General features: G+C 38.9%; 1 protein-coding gene across 2 annotated transcripts in view; it reads right to left on the bottom strand.

The window, feature by feature from the left end:
* Nucleotides 1–11,050, bottom strand: part of MOB3B (MOB kinase activator 3B) — a 34,492-nt gene extending 23,442 nt beyond the window's left edge. For both annotated transcript variants that reach the window (XM_030468010.1, XM_030468011.1), the window contains exons 1-2: nt 10,975–11,050; nt 4,362–4,937 (exon numbers count right to left, since the gene is read on the bottom strand). In XM_030468010.1, coding sequence (XP_030323870.1) covers nt 4,362–4,779 — 418 coding nt within the window. In that variant the 5' untranslated portion in view covers nt 4,780–4,937; nt 10,975–11,050. The remainder of the gene's footprint in view (nt 1–4,361; nt 4,938–10,974) is intronic.
* Nucleotides 11,051–19,649: the final 8,599 nt, after the last annotated feature.

Below are 19,649 nucleotides of genomic sequence, written 5' to 3'. Positions count from 1 at the left end.
AAAAGGAAGAGTAGGTTAAATATGGGCCCACTGCTGAATGGGGTGGGAGCCCTGATAACAGAGGATGGAGAGAAGGCAGAGGTGCTGAACACCTTCTTTGCTTCAGTCTTTACTCAAAGACCAACCCATGTGAACTCCAGACCCTGGACAAAAGAGAGAAAGCCTGGAGGAGGGAACACTCCCCACTGGTGAATGAAGTCTGGATTAGAGATGAGTTATGCAAATTGAATATACACAGTTCCATGGGCCCTCATGGGATGCACCCAAGGGTGTTGAGACAACTGGCTGATGTTATCACCCTACCACTCTTCATTTTGAGAGATCACAGCAAACAGGGGAGATGCAAGAGGACTGGATGAAAGCCAATGTCACTGAAGTCTTCAAAAAGGGCAAGAAGGAAGATCCAGGCACCTACAGACCAGTCAGCCTCACCTCAATCCCCAAAAAAATGATGGAGCAGCTCATTCTGGAGGCCATCTCTATGCACATGGAAGAGAAGAAGGTTACCGGAAGTAGTCAGCATGGATTTACCAAGGGGAAACCATGCTTGAATAATGTGATGGCCTTCCATGGTGCTGTGACTGAATGGGTAGATGCAGGGACACCAGTGGATGTGGTCTACCTTGACCTTAGCAAGGCTTTTGACACAGTCTCCCATAACATCCTTGTGAGCAAGCTCAGGAAATGTGGGATAGAAGAATGGACAGTGAGATGGATTAAGAACTGGCTACACCATAGAGCCCAGAGAGTGGTGACCAATGGTGCAGAGTCCACCTGGAGACCTGTGACTGGTGGAGTCCCCCAACAATCAGTGCTGGGTCCAGTCCTGTTCAACACCTTTATCAATGACCTTGGTGATGGCACAGAGTGTCTTCTCAGCAAGTTTGCTGATGACACAAAGCTGGGAGGAGTGGCTGACACCCCAGAAGGCTGTGCTGCCATTCAGAGACCTGGATAGGCTGGGGAGTTGGGCAGGGAAAAATTTAATGAATTACAACAAGGGCAACTGTAAATAAAGTCTTGCATGTGGAAAAGAACAACCCCAGGTACCAGTAGAGGCTGGGGACTGAGCTGTTGGAGAGCAGCATAGGAGAAGGGGTCCTGGGGGTGCTTGTGGATGGAAGGATGACCATGAGCCAACAATGTGTCCTTGTGGCCAAGAAGGCCAATGGCATCCTGGGGTGCATTAGAAGGGGGGAGGTTAGTAGGTCAAGAGAGGTTCTTGTCCCCCTCTACTCTGCCTTGCTGAGGCCACATCTGGAATACTGTGTCCAGCTCTGGGCCCCTCAGTTCAAGGACAGGGAACTGCTTGAAAGAGTCCAGTGCAGAGTAAGCAAGATGGTTAAGGGAGTGGAACATCTCCCTTATGAGGAAAGACTGAGGGAGCTGGGGCTCTTCAGCTTGGAGAAGACTGTGGAGTGACCTCATTAGTATTTCGAAATATGTAAAAGGAGAGAGCCAGAATGGTGAGAGCTCTTCTCAATTATGCCCAATGACAAGAGGCAACAGATACGAACTTGAGCATAGGAGATTCCATATAAACATGAGGAGAAATGTTTCACTGTTGAGGGTGACAGAGCACTGGAACAGGCTGCCCAGGGAGGCTGTGGAGTCTCCTTTCCTGGAGACATTCAAAATCCACCTGGACATGTTGCTATGTTACCTGCTGTAGGTGACCCTACTCAGGCAGGGGAGTGTGGGCTTAATGATTTTTTGAAGTCCATTCCAAGCCCTAACTTTCTGTGATTCTGTGAGTTATGCCAAATGAGAGATGAGCAGTTTAATAGGATTAAGCTAAGAAAAACATGTGCAAGTTTCTTCTGACAGCTCTTATGTATCCCACTCTGGATCTCGTCACCAAACTCATTTGCTAACGGAAAGGTAAGTTCAAATCCCATCCACTGAACATACACTTTATCCAAAACAATTCTCTGTAGACCATATGCTACAGAAATTCAAAGCAATACATGAATTCGAAAGTTACAGACACTCAATTCTTTACAACTGTTGTACTATTAGGAAGGACATGCCTAAGTCTGTTTTGTTTTCACATTTGAGTATACAATCTTCTAAGATCTATTTCAGATGCTTTGAAGAATGAAAAATTATGATTTTTATCATCATTAGTTTCTCTTAATGACAACAGAGGTTCGCATTAATATTAAGCCTACCATGTGTCCAACTAAAGGCTGCTACAGAACAGGTGCAAGCAAACAGTATCTAATACAGTAACAAAGCTTCTGTCTCTGATCAGTTGTGAAATGCAAAATATGTAGTAGTATATATGTTGAGTGACTGTATTTTACTCAACAGCTTTATAAAGAGCACTCAGACAGAGTGGAAGATAGTATCATCACTATTTTACAGATAAGGAACTTTAGTACAAAGAAATCATAAAAACTCCCTTGGAAAAAAAGGTAACTTACTCTAATTTCCTTTTGACAGTTTTGAGTGTCTAAGTAGAGACTTGCTGAGAGGAGAGGTACCCAGAACACCAAATTCACACCAAATGTTCCATACCACAACTTGGTGAATCAGGAAGATAATGAGAATTGTGCATCTGGCCACCATCAGAAATAAAATCTCAGGAGAACTGGAAAGCAGAATACAGACAGAAGTGCTGCTCTAAGGAATAATGCTCCAGAGGTTGTCTATAAAATCTCTTTATGGGACTGTCCAGTCATCTGAGTTTGTAATACAACAACAGCCACTCCACCAACCCATGAAAGCTCAAGCAGACTTCTCCCCCTTCTTTGGGTCAGCTCTGTGAGACATATTTCTTCCACAGACATCAAGCATCCCTGTTCTGTCTTGCACAAGTGTTCAGATCCACTATAGAGACTACAGCTCTTCCCTCTTCCTCAATTTCTTCATATTTGATCAAATCTACAGCAGCAGAAAATGCTTGGAGGAGAAAAAGAGTACACTGAGGGTATTTACTTATTTCTATTTTTAGGCTTACAACAGGTCAGTCTTTAGGATTAAAGTTCCTCCAGCTGTATCTTACTATACACATAAGGAGGAAGTATCTAGAATGGAAGTGTTACTTTTATAAACAATTTGTTGGTTCAGTAAAGCACATCAGCACGCCACTGTATTACCTTCTCCCCGTGCTTGCACACAGACCTCATTTTATGAATATGCAAACTGTCTGTTTTACACAACACAAAAAATATGGCACTGCTTCCTTTGAAATCCTTTCTTCTTGCTATGCTGCCAAGTCTAGTAACTGCCTTCTTTATACCTATTACTGTAAAGAAGTGACAGGAATCGGAAAACAAACCACAAGTTTGTCCAGTCAATTAGCTGTGAAGGCCAAGAATAAGGTATTTCAAAGGTCAAAAAGTACTGATAAATACAGTCTCTTGACATATCACCTGCCAATCAGTTGTGGGTCCTTGCTGCATATGAACTGCTATTTATTTTAACATCTGAGCATTCTTCTTGTTTGTTACTCATCTGGACCAAGTATTTATATACATAACATCTCACAGTTCTTACAGAAAGCTCACGGCTTTCCTGCTTGCAATAAATTATTCACAACTCCTTAACTAAAACTTCTAAAAATTATGTAAGTACAGTGACATCTATAAGGTATAATATTTTGTCTTTTTTTATCAACTGCAGCCCAGCTAAAAATTTAGGCTCCCTCCACTATACAACATACTTTTCTGTGAACTTCTCCTCATCCACAGCAATTGCTTTTCCAGCTAAGGTACTACCACCTATGTGCCCCACTCTTCAAAAGAATGAAATATAGCATTATAAAAGGCAAACTGTGCTGTCAACATCTCTCTCACCTGGCCTGATTAAACCATAGCAAAGCTTGTTTGTTATATACAATCTTGGAAATGGTAATCTGGAGAGTAATTCACTTCCCAATTCCTTAGTTTTAGATGGGAATTTAAGGAAGAGTGGAAGGGTGGAATTCATTGCATTCCATACTCTCCACTTCTTGTACTGCACTTAGTAGTCCACACTTACAAAGGAAAAAGGATTTACTTTTTACTTTTTACTTTTAGGCATATACCTGCCTAAAGGAACAGGCAAAGTGCAAAGCAATGCAAAATTGATTAGCTTTCAACAAGCTAATAATGTAGTGATGATCATCCCTAGTGATTAACCCAAGAGTATTACCAAATAGCTAGAATGAAAACTTATAAGCAATTTTAAGCAAACAAACCCCATCATATTTCACAGCCACAGGTTTCATACATTTCACACTACTCCTGCAAGACATCCTCCTCCTCCCCGCGTCCTCTTTAAAGGCCTGAATTTCATAACCCCTAAAAATAAGGGTGAGAAGACAACATGCTTATAGTATACAGAATGAAAGATAGCTTATGCTTCCCTGCACTTACCAACGTTTGTAGGAAATATATCTTCGTTGTTGATTTGCATCTCGATCCAGTCCATGAGCAGATTCATATACTGGGGTGCTGGCAATGCTGTGGGCTTCTTGTATTTCATGTCATCCTGCCACCGATACTCATACTTAGGGCCTCCAGACATCACTGGACAGGTCCTCTCTGTGCAGAACTCACAGATAGTCCCATAAATAAGGTTGATTCTATTGAAGAAGTCAACGACATGGACAGCTACCCAGTCATTTTGCTCTTCACCACTGGGCAACTGTACAGCTGCTTTCAAGTCCACACCTGAGTTCAGAGAGGCCTGTGCTCGTTTGTGAAGTTCAAATCTCTGGGTCCCAGGTTCAAATTTGCGTTTTGGGCGGAACGTTTTATCTTTATTGAAGACTTGCTTTAGTGCTATGGACATGTCTGCTAGTCTTCTCTGCAGCAGCTTGCAGAAAAACAGTTGCTCCCTATCACAGATCCTCCTGGCCCTGTTTTTTTTTTTTCAAAGAAGCTCCTATCAACTTGAGAGCAGTCCACTAGTTGTTCCTCTTGAAAGCCTTTCCAAAAGGCTTCGTGTCCCTAAGGATTGAGAAAAAATATGTATTAGTGTTAAGCTTAAGTCTGGCTCTGTCAGTTTGTTCCTGTTTTTGCACCATTTCCTAGTAATTTTGAGCTGAAAAGCAAGTATATAACAAACTAGCATTAAAAAATTGCCAACCTGATAAACTGTAAAAAGAAAAAAAAAACGTGCCTTGTTTCTTTAAGTATAAGGACTTAGCATATCCATCCTTTTTCAGTGTCCAACCAAAATGAGGCCTTTAAGTTATCAGAAAAATGGGAATTCAGTAAGCCTTTTATAATATTTAGATAATTTTTAAACCGATCTCACAATTTTGCCGCATTTTAACAGTGACTTCATACCATACATTATGAATGTATAAACTCTGTAGGCAATAGAGTATGTTATAATTTCTAAATTTAACTGTTCCTAAAGTGAACAGTGGTGCCCTTAAGCTTTCATCATAGCTTCAGAGCCCTTCTCTGTTATAAAAAAAAAAAAAAAATCCCAAGCAAGATTTTCCGTATCTGTTCTCTAATTTTATTTTTGCAAATCTCATAAAATCTCATTAGAGTGAAACCTACAGCATTGCACAGAAATAATTCCTGTACAGAGCTACATTTTTCTTTACCCAATTTCAGGAATTCAGTAGTGGTCTTGCCTTCTTTTGTATTGGATTATGTAGAATGATGAGGAGGAAATGGTGAAGCTGCCACTTTCTTTACAATTCTATGTAATCTGCTCTACAAAGGACTACCTGACATTGCTATTTTTAGGGAAAAAGCATAGGAGAGAAAGGGAGAGCACAGATTTTGTGTTGCTCCATCTAATCTACTCTGGCAACAAAGAATGGTTTTAGCAGCCAGTCTGACCAAAAAAAAATAAATATTGCATTACAGCCTTCCTTGTTCTTATATATACAGAAGAGCTTTATCATCAGTAAATGCAGGCAATTAGCCGGTGATAGGGTAGATAGATAAATCTCAAATAGACTTCTTTTCAGTGAAGTTTTTATGATTAAAGTATCATTTCATGCTGTGCATTATTTAAGTTAAATAACACGATATATTTTAAAACCCCACAGCACTACAAAAATCCTACACTACCAGTGGCTGATGAATTCTCAGCATGAGATTAAGTATGTTACACTGTTTTCCTGAAAAGAAATTATTTCCATTAAAATTTTACTACGCTATGTGTGGAAAACACTAACTTCTGAAGACAGTTGTATGATCCTTTGCTGAGGGACACAAAGGAAGCTAAAAAGTACTTCATTTTTCTTTAACACAAGAAAGCAACATACACCTAAACAAAGAGAAATCTGGTGTGCTAGACCCTCTCTCCACATGATAAAATATAAGTGCCATTAAAAATCATCTCACAAATAGCTGGAAGATGAGCATCCAGTCAAATTGCCAGCAAGCAGCAGAGAAGTGGTTGGTTTACCTTTTGCTTACAGCATGATGGAGGGATACTCCAACCACGAGTCTGTGAACAGTCACACTTTCTGTGTCAGCAAAATATGAGAAGTTCAGTGATGAACTCCAGCTCGACTATTGCCATGCCTAACATGCCCCTTGTAGTTTTGCTCAGAAACAGAGATCCTGAGTGTTCAAATTCATAGATCCTGGCATATGACAAAGGTCAGGGAAGGAAGACTTTTAAGAAAATATATTCTTGGAACAACCTAGTTAACATTATTAGCAGGAGTTGAAGGCACTTTGAAGAGAGAACTTTGCCCTGCAGTTTGTTGTTTGTTACTAAGACACGTAACCTCCAGCTCTCAAATATTCTGTGGCAGTCAGCTCTTTATTTGAAAGCCCTTCAAAGAACAGGTGAGTACTGCTTCACAGACTGAACTTGTGACTGACACACTTGAAGCTGGCATGGAGCCCATGTCCCAGTTTGCAATAATAAGCTGTCAGTTCCAGACTTTTACAGCTTAGGTAATTGCATCCCCACCTTAATATACCTACTGCTCTTATGTGGCTACTTGGACTCCTTTAATCACCTCTAAATATTTACCAGAACATGCAAGGAGTTTTTATTTAAAGTAACAAGCTGAGCACCAAATACAACTCCTCTTTTGTCAAAAGACAAAAAACTCCTCTTCTGAAGCACAATACTCACTGTTGTTATACCTTTTCCCAAGAAAAATAGATGATGCTGTATTTTATGTTATCTTCTGGATATGAAAGCATAAGTAATCATAGTAAATACATACTCTTACCCTCTCTTCTCCATAACTTCAAGTCAGAATTCATAAAAGCAATTAATGTAGACTTCATAATCAAAATTCTCGGCAAGTAACTCAATACCTCAAGTCTTCTATATACCAGGGATCACATGTTGAAATTGTCCATGGAAGTACATATACATTAAGGTCAAATTCAACCCAAAGACAAATCCAAAAGATAGCTATGCAATCAAAAGAAAGTTCTTTAACCTATCAAGACAGAATCAGTACAAACAAGAATTTCCTATTCATTTCCTGCCTGAAGAGTCTTCTGTTCTGTCATGCAATAAGGCTCTTTCTCCTTCACTGTTTTATCACTTTACACAATTCAAAACTATATCCTATCACTGCAAAGCTGGACTGTAGAAGTGAAACTCACTGACTTCTCTTAGAGGCTGCTATGGCTGATTTTTTTACTTTCTCTTAAAATATGACTGGAGGCTGTACAAAGTAAGGGGATAGACAGATTTCATTCTTCTTGTGGTTTCACATGTTGGGATAACAAAATAGAAAAGTGTATGGTCTAAATTTCACATAAATACTGTGGTAAATAAACCCTCTGATACATTTTTTTTTGCTTCCTGCTCCCAGAGGTTATTTGCTATCTAATTAACCCTTGTCACTCAAAAGTTAACAGAAATGAAAAAGAAATAAACAAGAATTTTGAGCCTCATGCCCTCACTGCTTTCCTGCATGTTACACAACTGGCCTTACTTCCCCCACTCAAGCAACCGGCTCAGTTTGGCTTTCATAAAGAGTTACAAAAAGCATCACCACTACTTCTCTGGAACAAAACTTTTAAGTAGTAAAACAACAGGCTTACCTGATTTTCAGCAGAGATTAAATACAGACACTTTGTAGTTAGATCCTTCAGAGGCTGAAGCTAATGGGAATGCTGTGGGCTCTAAAAGCATCTCTACTGGTTAGGCAATTAAGTGGTAGTAGTTTACAGGGTGGCCACTCCTCTGTTTTGGACTGAATCACAAAGCCATTGAAGAACTCATTCACCACTAGATTTCCAGCATGTTGCTTCATTGTGAATCAACAGTCAGTGACAAGAGGTCTGCCATTATATCTTGGATCACATACTTTCAGTTAAAACTTGGTAGTGTTGGACTTAAAAAACAAGCTATCACTTCAAAATAATACAGCATTAGCAAAAGGTTAAAAATATCTGACAACCTCAGCAACTGGTGAGGAAAATCTGACTTTTAAAGCACTGAGAATGTAACCTGGGTTGCTGGCATGACTGCCACTTCCACAACAATTTTCATCTCCTGAGAATGAGAAAACTCTCCCAGTTTCATTACCTGACTGTCTTGGGAGAGTTAGGTCCAGAGATGAAACCCTGTGACCAATGTTATGGTATTCATATATTGCATTTTAACTCCTTGAAACAGCAGCAGCACCATCCACCTTCCTTCCATGTAAAGTAAAATTTGACTATTGCTAACAGTTATTTTGCACTCTTCATGTAACAGTAACACTAGCAGAACTGCTCCTCTCTCAGACCTGGGTCAAACACAATAGAAACTGGCTTCCAATCTTTTATTACATGTTCTAGATATACAATGAGGCACAAGGAATGGCACTGTGGCTCAGGAGTTCAGTTTGATGGTACACAGAGCCAGCATTCTGTATGACACTGAATTATTAGCTTAATATATGTCTGTCCTGGTATGAGAAGCTCAGTTACTTCTTTCCAACACTTCTTTCTTTTTAGAGCAATCTATTTCTGAGGCTGCATGACAGTCACCAACAGGAACACACAACTTTAAAAGTCTGTCTCTTAGCATTCTTATTACCCATGATTTAATAGAAAGCACCTGATGAAATTAAAAACAGCAGGAACCATGCTAAACTACTCTTCCCTGGAACGTTTCCCATAATCTTTTGCTTCTCTTTTATTTGTCTAAGCATGGAAACTCCTGAAGGCAGAGAAATTCTGCACAACCACATAGAAGTACTAATATACTACTGATGTTGGTTATTAGTTCAAAATAAGTAAAATTTTAGGGGAAAATAACATAAGATAACAAAGAGATAGCAGATTAAAAGCAGAGGTTAAATTAACACTGATAAAGCAAGAACTAGACAAAACCATGTCTCAAGTAGTCAACAGTCTGGCCTTGAGAAATAAGCCTGCAAGACAGATGAAAGGGATGGAAACAAGTACTCCCCACAACTTATCTTAGTCATAGCTTCGAGCACTATGTAGACAACACTAATTGGACACACTGTATTAACATAGCATCAGCATATACATAGCATACTAAAATACCCACCTACAGGCTAGAGGGCCACCAAGTAACAAAAAGCCCCCTATTCTCTAAGCATATGTAATGAAACCTTTAAGCACTCTCACTTTAAATGGAAGCAAGGAACTAATTAACCCCTCATGTCTAGAAGTGTTTGAATATAGTTAAAGTACTTTTATATTTTTCTGTGTGTAAAAGTAGCCCTTGTGCTTCAGGAAGCTGAGCTAACTTTGTGGAATACCAGCTTGCTTCCTCTTCTGTGAAGAACTGGAAATTAAAGCAAGTATCTTGATCCTGGGTTTGGATCGGCTTCTTGCACTCCAGGCAATGGACCCTTGCTTTCAGAACAACACTGCTACAGTTGTTTTTAATGGTAAGCACACAAAGACATAATCTCACTTAAAAATAATACTGATAAGAAAGTTTGATGGCTTTATCTGCATCATTATCAGGACGAACACTGCTTACAAATATTTCAGATTATCTAAATATGTCATTATTGCTTTTTTGTTTAAATAATTATGAATCATAGAATCCTTTAGCTTGGAAAATACTCTAGCACTGCTAAACAATGTCCCTAAACACCACACCTCTTGTCTTCTAAACACCTTTAGGGATGGTGACTCAATCACTTCCCCGTTTATGCGCACACCTTTCATCACAGCACTATAGTGAGCATCATGCAAAACTTTAGAGGGTTGCTGGGGAGGTAGTTGTTATAATTCCCATTTTATGAATCAAGGAAGTGTGGAGACTTGATTTCTTCAGCATCAAACACACAGTAAGCTGTCTATCCAGCAAAACAACTGTCTGAAAAACAACTCGGCATCAGCTCATTTGTATGCTTTTATTTCTAAAATATAAGTCTCCTTTTTGAGCATTTACATGGTCAGATTCAAAGCCAGCTGAAGCCTGCAGGAAAGCACACATTTGATCCAAACCCCATTAAGGTCCAACATTTTGTAGACTTTTTATGGTTGGCTTCATATTTAACTATTTATACAATGTTCTATTTTACTACAGCTGTATCAGACAGCTATATTATCTACAGGCACATGTATCTACCATGCTCCTTTCATATTCAGCAAATCTACATTTTTTTACTTCCAGGCTCTTGTTTGAAAGCCAGTATCGTACTACATAATGAATAGGTTCTCTGTTTAACACACTGAAGTATGAAGAATTACTCAGTGAAGAAAAATGTTGTGCAATTTGTATTGTATTCACAGGGGAAAACTTCCTGATGTAAGATATTCTTAACGGGCAAAAAAATCTCACCTCACTAACCTATAATATACACAAGTAGATTAAGATTTGCCTTATGGCTGTGCCAGAGCTAAAGGAGAGTTATGGTTATATGCTGGGCTGGCAATTAACCAAATAGAGATGCTCTCTATTAATTCCCCTCCCCTCCAAAAAGAGACAATAAGGGAGAGCAACTTACAGGCCTCAAAGACAACTTTAATGAAACAGTAATGATAAAAGAGGAAAAATTATTAAATATATACAAATATACAGAAAAACGATACTATGTTCCTTTCCCCCTTGCCCAAGAACACTCACGTCACTCCCAAGACTGCAGGGCAGCCGTGAGAAAGTCCAGGTTGGACTCCTGGGGTCAGCAGCAGTCGGGAGCTGGAGGCAGGAACACACAGATTCAGGCTGGCACGGATCAGGACCACAGGCAGATGAACGGATGGAATCCTCCCAGGATGCTGAAATGAACAGGAACAGGTGAAGAAAGGCCAGAGGGAAGGTTGAAGGAGGGAACTGGCCCTTGTGATCCCTCAGATTTATGCCCAGTATAACGTGTGTGGGATGGAATACTCTGCTTGGTCAATTTTGTCTTGTCTGCTCTTCCCTAAAGGAGGGTTGAAGGTTACTCCCTTTCTCTTTCAGAGCACAAGATGTTCCTCAGAACTGACTGAGCAGTGGCCTTGGTTCTGCAGACCAGTCCCTAGTTGTAACTATAAACATTGAGCATTATCAGTCCTAGAAGCACTGACTGAGAAACTTGCTGTTAATGTCAGCAAGTACAGCTGCTTAGCTGCTAGATACTTTGAAGAGACTTAGCTGGAAGCAAAATTACAAGACAGAAAATTAGCTCTATCCTGGCCCAAACCAGGACAAAGAGAAAGGAAAAAGGATCAAAGCAAATTTAGATTACTCAAAAAGTCTCTTAAAACCAGCATACACAAACACAGGAAAAAGATACGGAGTGTATATTTTCCTGCATTCCATCCTATCCTCAACAATCTGCAAGTTCCATAAAGTCTAAGCCGTCAGAATTAAGACTACCTGATTATTAATGTAAGATGGATTCTACAGTGAATGTTTTCAGGTAGAACCATCAGTATTAAGGACAATATCCTACAGCAGCCCCTATATACAGTTTGTGTTATTTAAATGAAGACTAGAGCATGCTAACGCACAAAATAACAATAGTAAATTGTAGTATCCACTGAAAGGAAATATACTGCTTCAGGACAATTATTTGCTTTTGTTTATTTTGGTAGGAGTGTTAGAAACTTTGGGGTTGGATATTTAAAAAGACACTGGAATTTGGCTTGAAGTCCTCCCAAAGGAAGGATTCCTGGGGTTTCTCCAAGTTCTTTTCTTTCCTCTGAAAAGTACTAGGATTACCTTACACTAATCCTTGTGTGATAACCACATCAACAGCACTGCAATCTCAAGGTATTCAGCACTGAGAAAATCTCAGGAAAGCGGTGACTGGAAATTCCTCCTTCTCTGGTCAGAAAGCTTTCCACACAGCAACATCCATTCATCTGATACACAGTAACTAGTCTTTGTTTTGTATGCGTATGGGAAAAAAAGAAGCAAGCAATTTCATTAGACTAATAAAAATCACAATTGCAAAGGATTACAGAAAACAGCATAAACAGTATTTTTGGTAATCAAGGTGTCAAGGCTCAATGGAGTAAATATGACTCAAATTTTTTCTTGTTTAGACCAATAACCATGCTGTTTCTAAGGTAAGAGATTGGAAAGGAACAGTAAAATACAATTGGATAACTGTCAAGAAAACTGTGTCCTTGTCCTTTAAAAATATATTTAGTTATATAAAAAAGCAAATAACTAAACTGGATCAGCTTCTGCCAGAAAACTTCTAAGTTAGGCTAATATTATAGTGACATTTGGCAAAGGGAATAAAATGATGCTTCATGATTCTGCCAAAATGTAGGAATTTTCATAGAGATAAAATTGAAAAATAATAAGATACTAAAGAGCAGGATTGGCCTCTCTGTAACTGAGTAACAATGGCTTAGGCAGGCATCAAGGGATAAAACATAATGCTTTTACTCCTTTCTTGACAAATGCCAGTAATCATGTTGTCATAATTGTCAGGAGTATATTTTAGAGGCGATGTTAGGTAGAACTATTTCATTTTAGTATCCCAATGCTTCATTTACAGCCATTTAATTTTACCTCTTTCACCAAAATTCCCTTTTATAAGGAGTACAAAAAGATGGAAAGCCTCTGTTTCCTTTTAGGAAAAATGTTTGTACAAAACTATTAGAAGTTGACTTAAACAGCAGCCATTTTTACAATGAAGTACATCAGCTGTTTTGCAGCAGCAGAATCAGATACATAACTGCTTAAATTTTTGGTGATAGATGATGTTAATTTATTGAACTGAAGCATGCTTTTCACCATAGGGATAAATTTATATTTTAACAGAAGACTAACTTCTCAGCCAATAGAATTTTAGTGCCTTTTATAATATTAAATGTAATTACACCTTCTGAAGTTCTTGAAGGGTACACTGATCACCATGAAGATACTGAGCATACCTCAACATTTACTCCTTCACTGTAAGTTTATATTTTAAGAGCATACACATGAAGACAGTTAGGAACATGGTTTTACTGGAGCATATAGTTAAAGGTGGACCGAAATAGGTACTATAGTAAAGAAACTGCAAAAATTACACGGTTTAGATTACACTGAGGGTCAGCCTCTGTTCCTCTGTCATCCAGGAATTTAAGGTCTTGACCTTCTACAGACTGATAGTCACACAGGGGTATGTCTGGTAGTAACTTTTTTCTGAAAAATCAGTTCTGCCTTCCCTCCTTCCCTTTCATGTTCCTGTCCTTTTGCCATTTCCCCTATGATAGCTGGCCCAGGTGTTTATATATGTGCTTGCAGGGAGCAGTCTGAGACTAAGATGTAAACTGCAATAATTAAACAAACCACCCATTTTCCATCTCAATCAATTTCTTTGATCCTCTACTTGCCCACACAGCACAGAGAAGAGAAAAGCATGAGGAAAGGTCTGTGTGGAAGCCAGAGGATGAGAAAGATTAAACAGGAAGTCCCTGGGAGTGCTTTTTCAGTCATGGCCACTTTAGTGAATCACAGGGTTTGCCACGATCATTTCAGACCTTCCAAACCTTTAATGCAGGTGGGGAATTCCCTTGAGCTCAGACAGCTACTGAGGCTGAAGTCTGACAGAGTGAAAAATCACAATGAAGCATGGAGTTCTGACAGTCCCTTTGAATGCTTTGAATGTTGTTTGTTTTTTTTTAAATATACACCCAGGCCTTTCCAGTTCTCTTCCTGGTCCTCAGGCTTTTAGCAGTCTGAGCTGTGTCTTGCCCATATAGCACAGTCACTAACCTACATTCTCTCACAGCCTCTGCTTTCACTTGTCAAGCCCTTGTGACTGCCACTACTAAAACAATGCATTTAGGAGTGAAGGTGCCTGGTATTGTCAGCTGGTATTACAATTACCACTTTTGTAAATATTTACCATACTGATGGATTGGGTGGTTCAGCTTAATAAAAGCAGTAGGAGTAGCAAACAGCTCCCAGACAGGGTTGTCTCTGTGCATAGAGTTCTTAAAAGAACGTATCCTTGTTACATTTTTGTAGCATGCTTACTGCAGCACTTGCTGCAACACAAAACTTTTACCGTATATTCTTTAAAAATCAACATATAGAGGAGAGGTGAAAGGAGTAAGAAAATTTTAACAGCCTTGGACAAGGAGATAAAAAATAAATTACACAATGATTCCTTATTGTAATACACATTTGTTTCCTCACTCCAGGCTTCTGAAGATGAAATTTTGATGATGCTGGAGTCAGTGGGAGGTCTGATACAGACTTCAACAGAACTAAGATTTTACTTTTGCACTCTGAACACAAGACAACAAGAAATTCTTATTAAACTACATTGAACTTCATGTACATCTTTGTTCTATTCATGTTAACTCTACTCCTGAATCTACATTTTAGCTTTTATAAGCACTAGCACAATTGAGTAGACAGCGAGACAGTTGAAATACACTTCTTGCTCATTCCTACAATCTCAGAACATCGACACAATTCCCATTCCAAAGCCTAAACTAAGTTCAATGAAGTCTGTTTAAAAAATGCCAATCAGCTTACATGAGCAATAGGAAACAGCATAACATGCACACACAAATACATGGTCTGAGACTTCACGTCAGGGCCTTGCTTTTCCACCTTGTAAGCTTTGTCCAGAGATCCAGCAGAAGTAGGACCCAAGCCATGACTTTAAACCACAGCCTTGCATGCTTAGAAAAAAAGGTAAGTGTATGAAACAGAAGTAATTTTTGTTTCCCATGGTTTGGATCAAAGTGATCAATATGCCAGATAGGGAAAGTGGCAGCAACTACAGATGATTATAGACATTTTCAAACTCATACCAGGGAGACATAAAGACAATGTATTTGCATGTGTGTTTTTTTGGAAATACAAAAGTTTTCCCAGATCTGAGAGAGATCTAGCAGGTCTAGGGTATGGTATACCCTTGCAGGCTAGCCTGCAACTTTGTAAGCCATAGTGTGCTGCAAGCAGCATGCAGTCATAAGGCATGGCTTCTGCAGTTGGTGGAGGGCTTTTAAGTTGTGTGATCTGCACTCTCAAAATTCAGAGAAATAAATCTCTCCTTATGTTGGTCTTAACTTGAAGAACAAAGCTGACTTAATAGTTGAAGTGATGTTTCTGCAGAGAACCCTTCTGATCAATACCCTGCAACTTTACCATGTTCAACCTTATCATCTGGTCAAAATGACCTACTATTATGCACTGGGTGAAAAACAGATTCTGCTAAATACATGCAGCCCCTCATAGACCACTCTAGAAACAGAATATCTGGGCTGAGGTAATAGTCCAGACTTCAGTGCTCTAAATCAGCAGTTTTGCAGGACTTTGTTGGGAGGAAAAAAAAAAAAAAAAAAAAAAAAAAAAGAAAAGTGTTTTTTCTTGCCATCTGTGATACGTAAAACATAATGACAGTAAGTAAATGAAGTCATGAACATAATAAATCAAACATTTAATATTGGAAAGAACACTGAGGATAATAACTACCTCATCTGAGGACTGCCATCCTCCTCTCCGGTTCATGGTATAATTGCTGCTGTAACAGGGATTGTTCACCTGGGGAGAGTAGAGGACAGAAATACAGTGTAGCAGAAAATAAGGAGCCTGAACCATATTGACTTGGTAGCTCTGAGCGGACAGACCGTAATTCACATGCACTAGAGAAGTATTCACTAAAACCAGGCTGATAGTGAACAACTGTAGAACTGCCTTTGTTCCTCTACATACCAATAAATAACCTTCTGGTGTACCATTCTACTTTACTTTTCTTGTAAACTGAACTCCTTCAAAGCCTTTCCTACATACTGTTTAATCCATACTGTGCTTCTTACTGTGCTTCAGAAGGCATTTAGTGCAGCAAACAAATCTATTCAAAAGCTGATCTGGAAGCATGGTTTGGGTGTTTTTAATCATTAGTCCCTGCAGTAAACACTTTATAGTACAGAATTTGATTACTCGTCACAGTTTGTGGTCAAAGCAACTCCTACCCAGCCCTAGCTCTGAGATAAGGTTTTTGCATTCCTCTAAACCATCTTGCACTATGCAATACTCTGTTTCTAACAATGCATAAAAAAATGTACTGTTCCAGAGTTATAAGACTAAGCTCTTAACAGGTGTTAAAAAAAGAAAATCTTCACTTCAAGCTAGGGTTCTGGCTTTTCAAAGCAAGGTGTCCACAGCTGTGGCCAGTAAATATCCAATACCACTACAAGAAGAGAATAAAAATTATTATTTATAGGACCTGCAAAAATAGAAAGCATGGACTGTTAAGATGGTCTCTTTCCTGACCACTATAGCAAACAGTTTATTCTAAAGCAAAATAATTAAGTATTCCTTGTTCTCTGTGCAGCCACAGCTGCCAGAAAACAGAGAGAGCACTGCTGACAATCTCTAAAGGTGCCATTTGAAGGACTTTGCTTTGAACTCGAGTGGCTGATCACAGCCTGGCACGGCTGGATTTGGCTCTAACTAAAAGCTAACTGCTGTTATTAGTCTATAAAATATTGATTGTAAAGCTGGCACAGTTTGAAGGTAGGAGTTGCCAACATGCTAAGCTTCTTCCTGCAGAACTGGTTTATGCAGCATGCTTCCCACACCATAACTTCAGCAACTCCCCAGCCATTTCTGACCAAGAAAAAAAAAAGCCTGACAGCTTTCTCTTTCTGCTGGTGAACTTGTGCATAGCCCATGCCGTGACTAAAAAGGAAGGTCTCTGTCTGTCTTAGGCTCTGGCCAGAGCAACATCCTTACGAACTTTTCTTTGCTGGTGTAACTAAGATGTCAGTAGGGAGATTCTATGGTGATGCTTCTTATATAACCCTAGGAACCTCAAGGCCACTTTCCATCATACCTCATCCCATGGCTTCACAGATCCTAAAAGAGAGCTGGATAAAAAGAGGGATCTTCTAAAAGGCACCTAAGTCCTGGCACTTTTCACTAAGAGAGCAAAGGTGTTGGGGAACATATGATGCAGGAGAGGATGTTTTACCAAAGACACATCCAAACCAACACTACTTACAGTGGTTATAGCAGTGGAGGAATTCACAGCACCTCCGGTATTATCACTAACACACGCATATAACCCATACACCAGTAAGATTCCTATTTCCTCAAAGTAAGATTTCATAAGACTCACACACTCACATAACCCCTAACACATCAGAAGCAGAGGTTGTTGGTTCAGACAAATTATACAAAAAACAAAACAATACCAGAAAACAAGCCAGAAGATCATTGAAAAGAGAAACAGGCTTTGTGAGATCAGAAGAAAGCAAAATGTGTGAAGTCACAGTGGTAACCAGCCCTGCACTATGTGCACTCAGACTGTGAGACTATCTTTTTTAACAGCTTACTCCCAATTTGAGAATCTGAGCATACAGTATTTCATTATCCACTAATACTCTGCTGCTGCTAGAAAACTCCTGGGAGTGGTGCAAGATACAATTTTGCAGACAATTTTGAGAACCTTACATAAATCTTAATTTGTACATTCAAGTTACTTTTATTTAACTGAAGAAAAACAATACCACAGAGTATTTACCCAAAACATCACTTACTGCTTAGTCTTAGAAGGGGATTAGGACCTGATGTTCCAACCCTATCGCAACCCATCACTTTTGTACAGTGTGACAAAGGGGAAGGACTCGCCTCACCATACAAGTTTTCATCCAGCCAGCCACAGCATGGACTAGATACCATACCTTGTCTCACACTGTAATACAAACAAGAGTTTCTGTTAACTATTGAATGTCTCCATGCTCAGGTACTATATCTTTCCCTCTTCCACTTTGTACCAGAAACACACATCCTGCACATCCAGCTGACTTCTTTTCACTATGTATTGAGCATTTCTACTATATGGTTTAATTATTTTTAATTTATCCATTAGTTTTGCAGAGTCTCTAGCAGTATTGGGAATTATTATGATGTTCACACAAATTTTAGCATTTGTAACTGGTATTAAGCCAGAACAGCTTTAGACATGTTTGGGGTTTTTTCATCAATCATTTTGCTACATAAATAAATGGCTAGGAAATTGCATGTCTATCTTGCTATTCTTTATGACATTTCAATCACATATTTTGCCACCCATATATTCCATACATTCTGGTTTTCATCCAGTCCCAAATTATTTGAGTAAGTTCAGCCATATCACACACAGTATCTGCTATCAGAGAGGCAGATGCCATCATGATTTTTGAGCCAGCAATCACCATAGATCCCAAAGTACTCAAGAATAATAATATATCTCCTGCCTGAAAAGCATGCCACCTAGGTGACTAAGAAGAATAAATCCCTATCATATCTCAGCAGGGATAGAAGTTCAAGTTTCCTTTAGAAAAATGAGTTAGAATTCAACAAATCAATGGTAATGAGAGACAGTTTTTCCCATACTGCTTTCACACACTGAAAAGACTCATCTCAGCAATGCTGTAAGATCAGACAGACTTGGAAGTCCTTTCCCTATTGTTTTTTTATCTGTAAGGATAGTTTGTATTCTACATTTTTCTTGCCAAAACCACCACAGCTTTTGACTCTAGGCTTAACTGTGGAAAACCATCAGGCAAGTATACAAAAAAAAAGCATAAACCACCTACATTTGCTGTTTTCATCATCATCATATGTAGAAAGGTTCAATTATTAAATTATTACATGTCTCAGGGAGTACATGCAACTAAAGAAGTACTGTGCGTTTCCTGTTTTTAGAATAGAACAACATACTGAGAGTTACACAACTTGTGAGACCTGGCCTATCACCCAGTTCTTTTAGAGCTTTAGAGCTGCTTGCTCTAAAACAGAAATAGATTAACTCCATTTAGGTCCAAGTCAAATTGATGTTGCACACCTGAGGATTCAAGATAAAGTCCATTACTCTCTGATTCATTCTTTAGTACCCCAGCTCAAGTTGTCATGAAAAATGTGGTATAAGTAACAGATAAATTTAGAGAGCATGACCACTATAAATCAACATGATATAGGAGAAAACTTCAAATACTAACTATGCCAATTATAATTACAATGGAATAATCTATTATTGCCAGGAAATCAGGATTTTCCAAATTCTGCTAACTGTAATGACTTGTCTTTCTTTCAGCTCCAGTTTCTTATAATAAAACAAATACAAATGATGCCTTTATATTTTCCACTACTTACTGAAACAAAACAACAGGCAAAATGGAAATGTTCTGATTCTGGAAAAATAAACAGCTAACTTGCAATGCAAGCATACATTCAGATACATTTCTATTCACTGGATTGAACAGAAGGAGTTAAATTAAGTTCACAACAGTAAAATGGTCATTGCTGATATTTTTCAACACAAGATAACAGATAACTTTCAGAAGTTTATCCAGACTTCTATTAACAGCATG

The sequence above is a fragment of the Calypte anna genome, chromosome Z (assembly GCF_003957555.1).
Source record: "Calypte anna isolate BGI_N300 chromosome Z, bCalAnn1_v1.p, whole genome shotgun sequence".
NCBI classification, from domain to species: Eukaryota; Metazoa; Chordata; class Aves; order Apodiformes; family Trochilidae; genus Calypte; species Calypte anna.
Note: the sequence above shows the minus strand (reverse complement) of the source record. Positions and strands in the feature narration are given on the sequence as shown.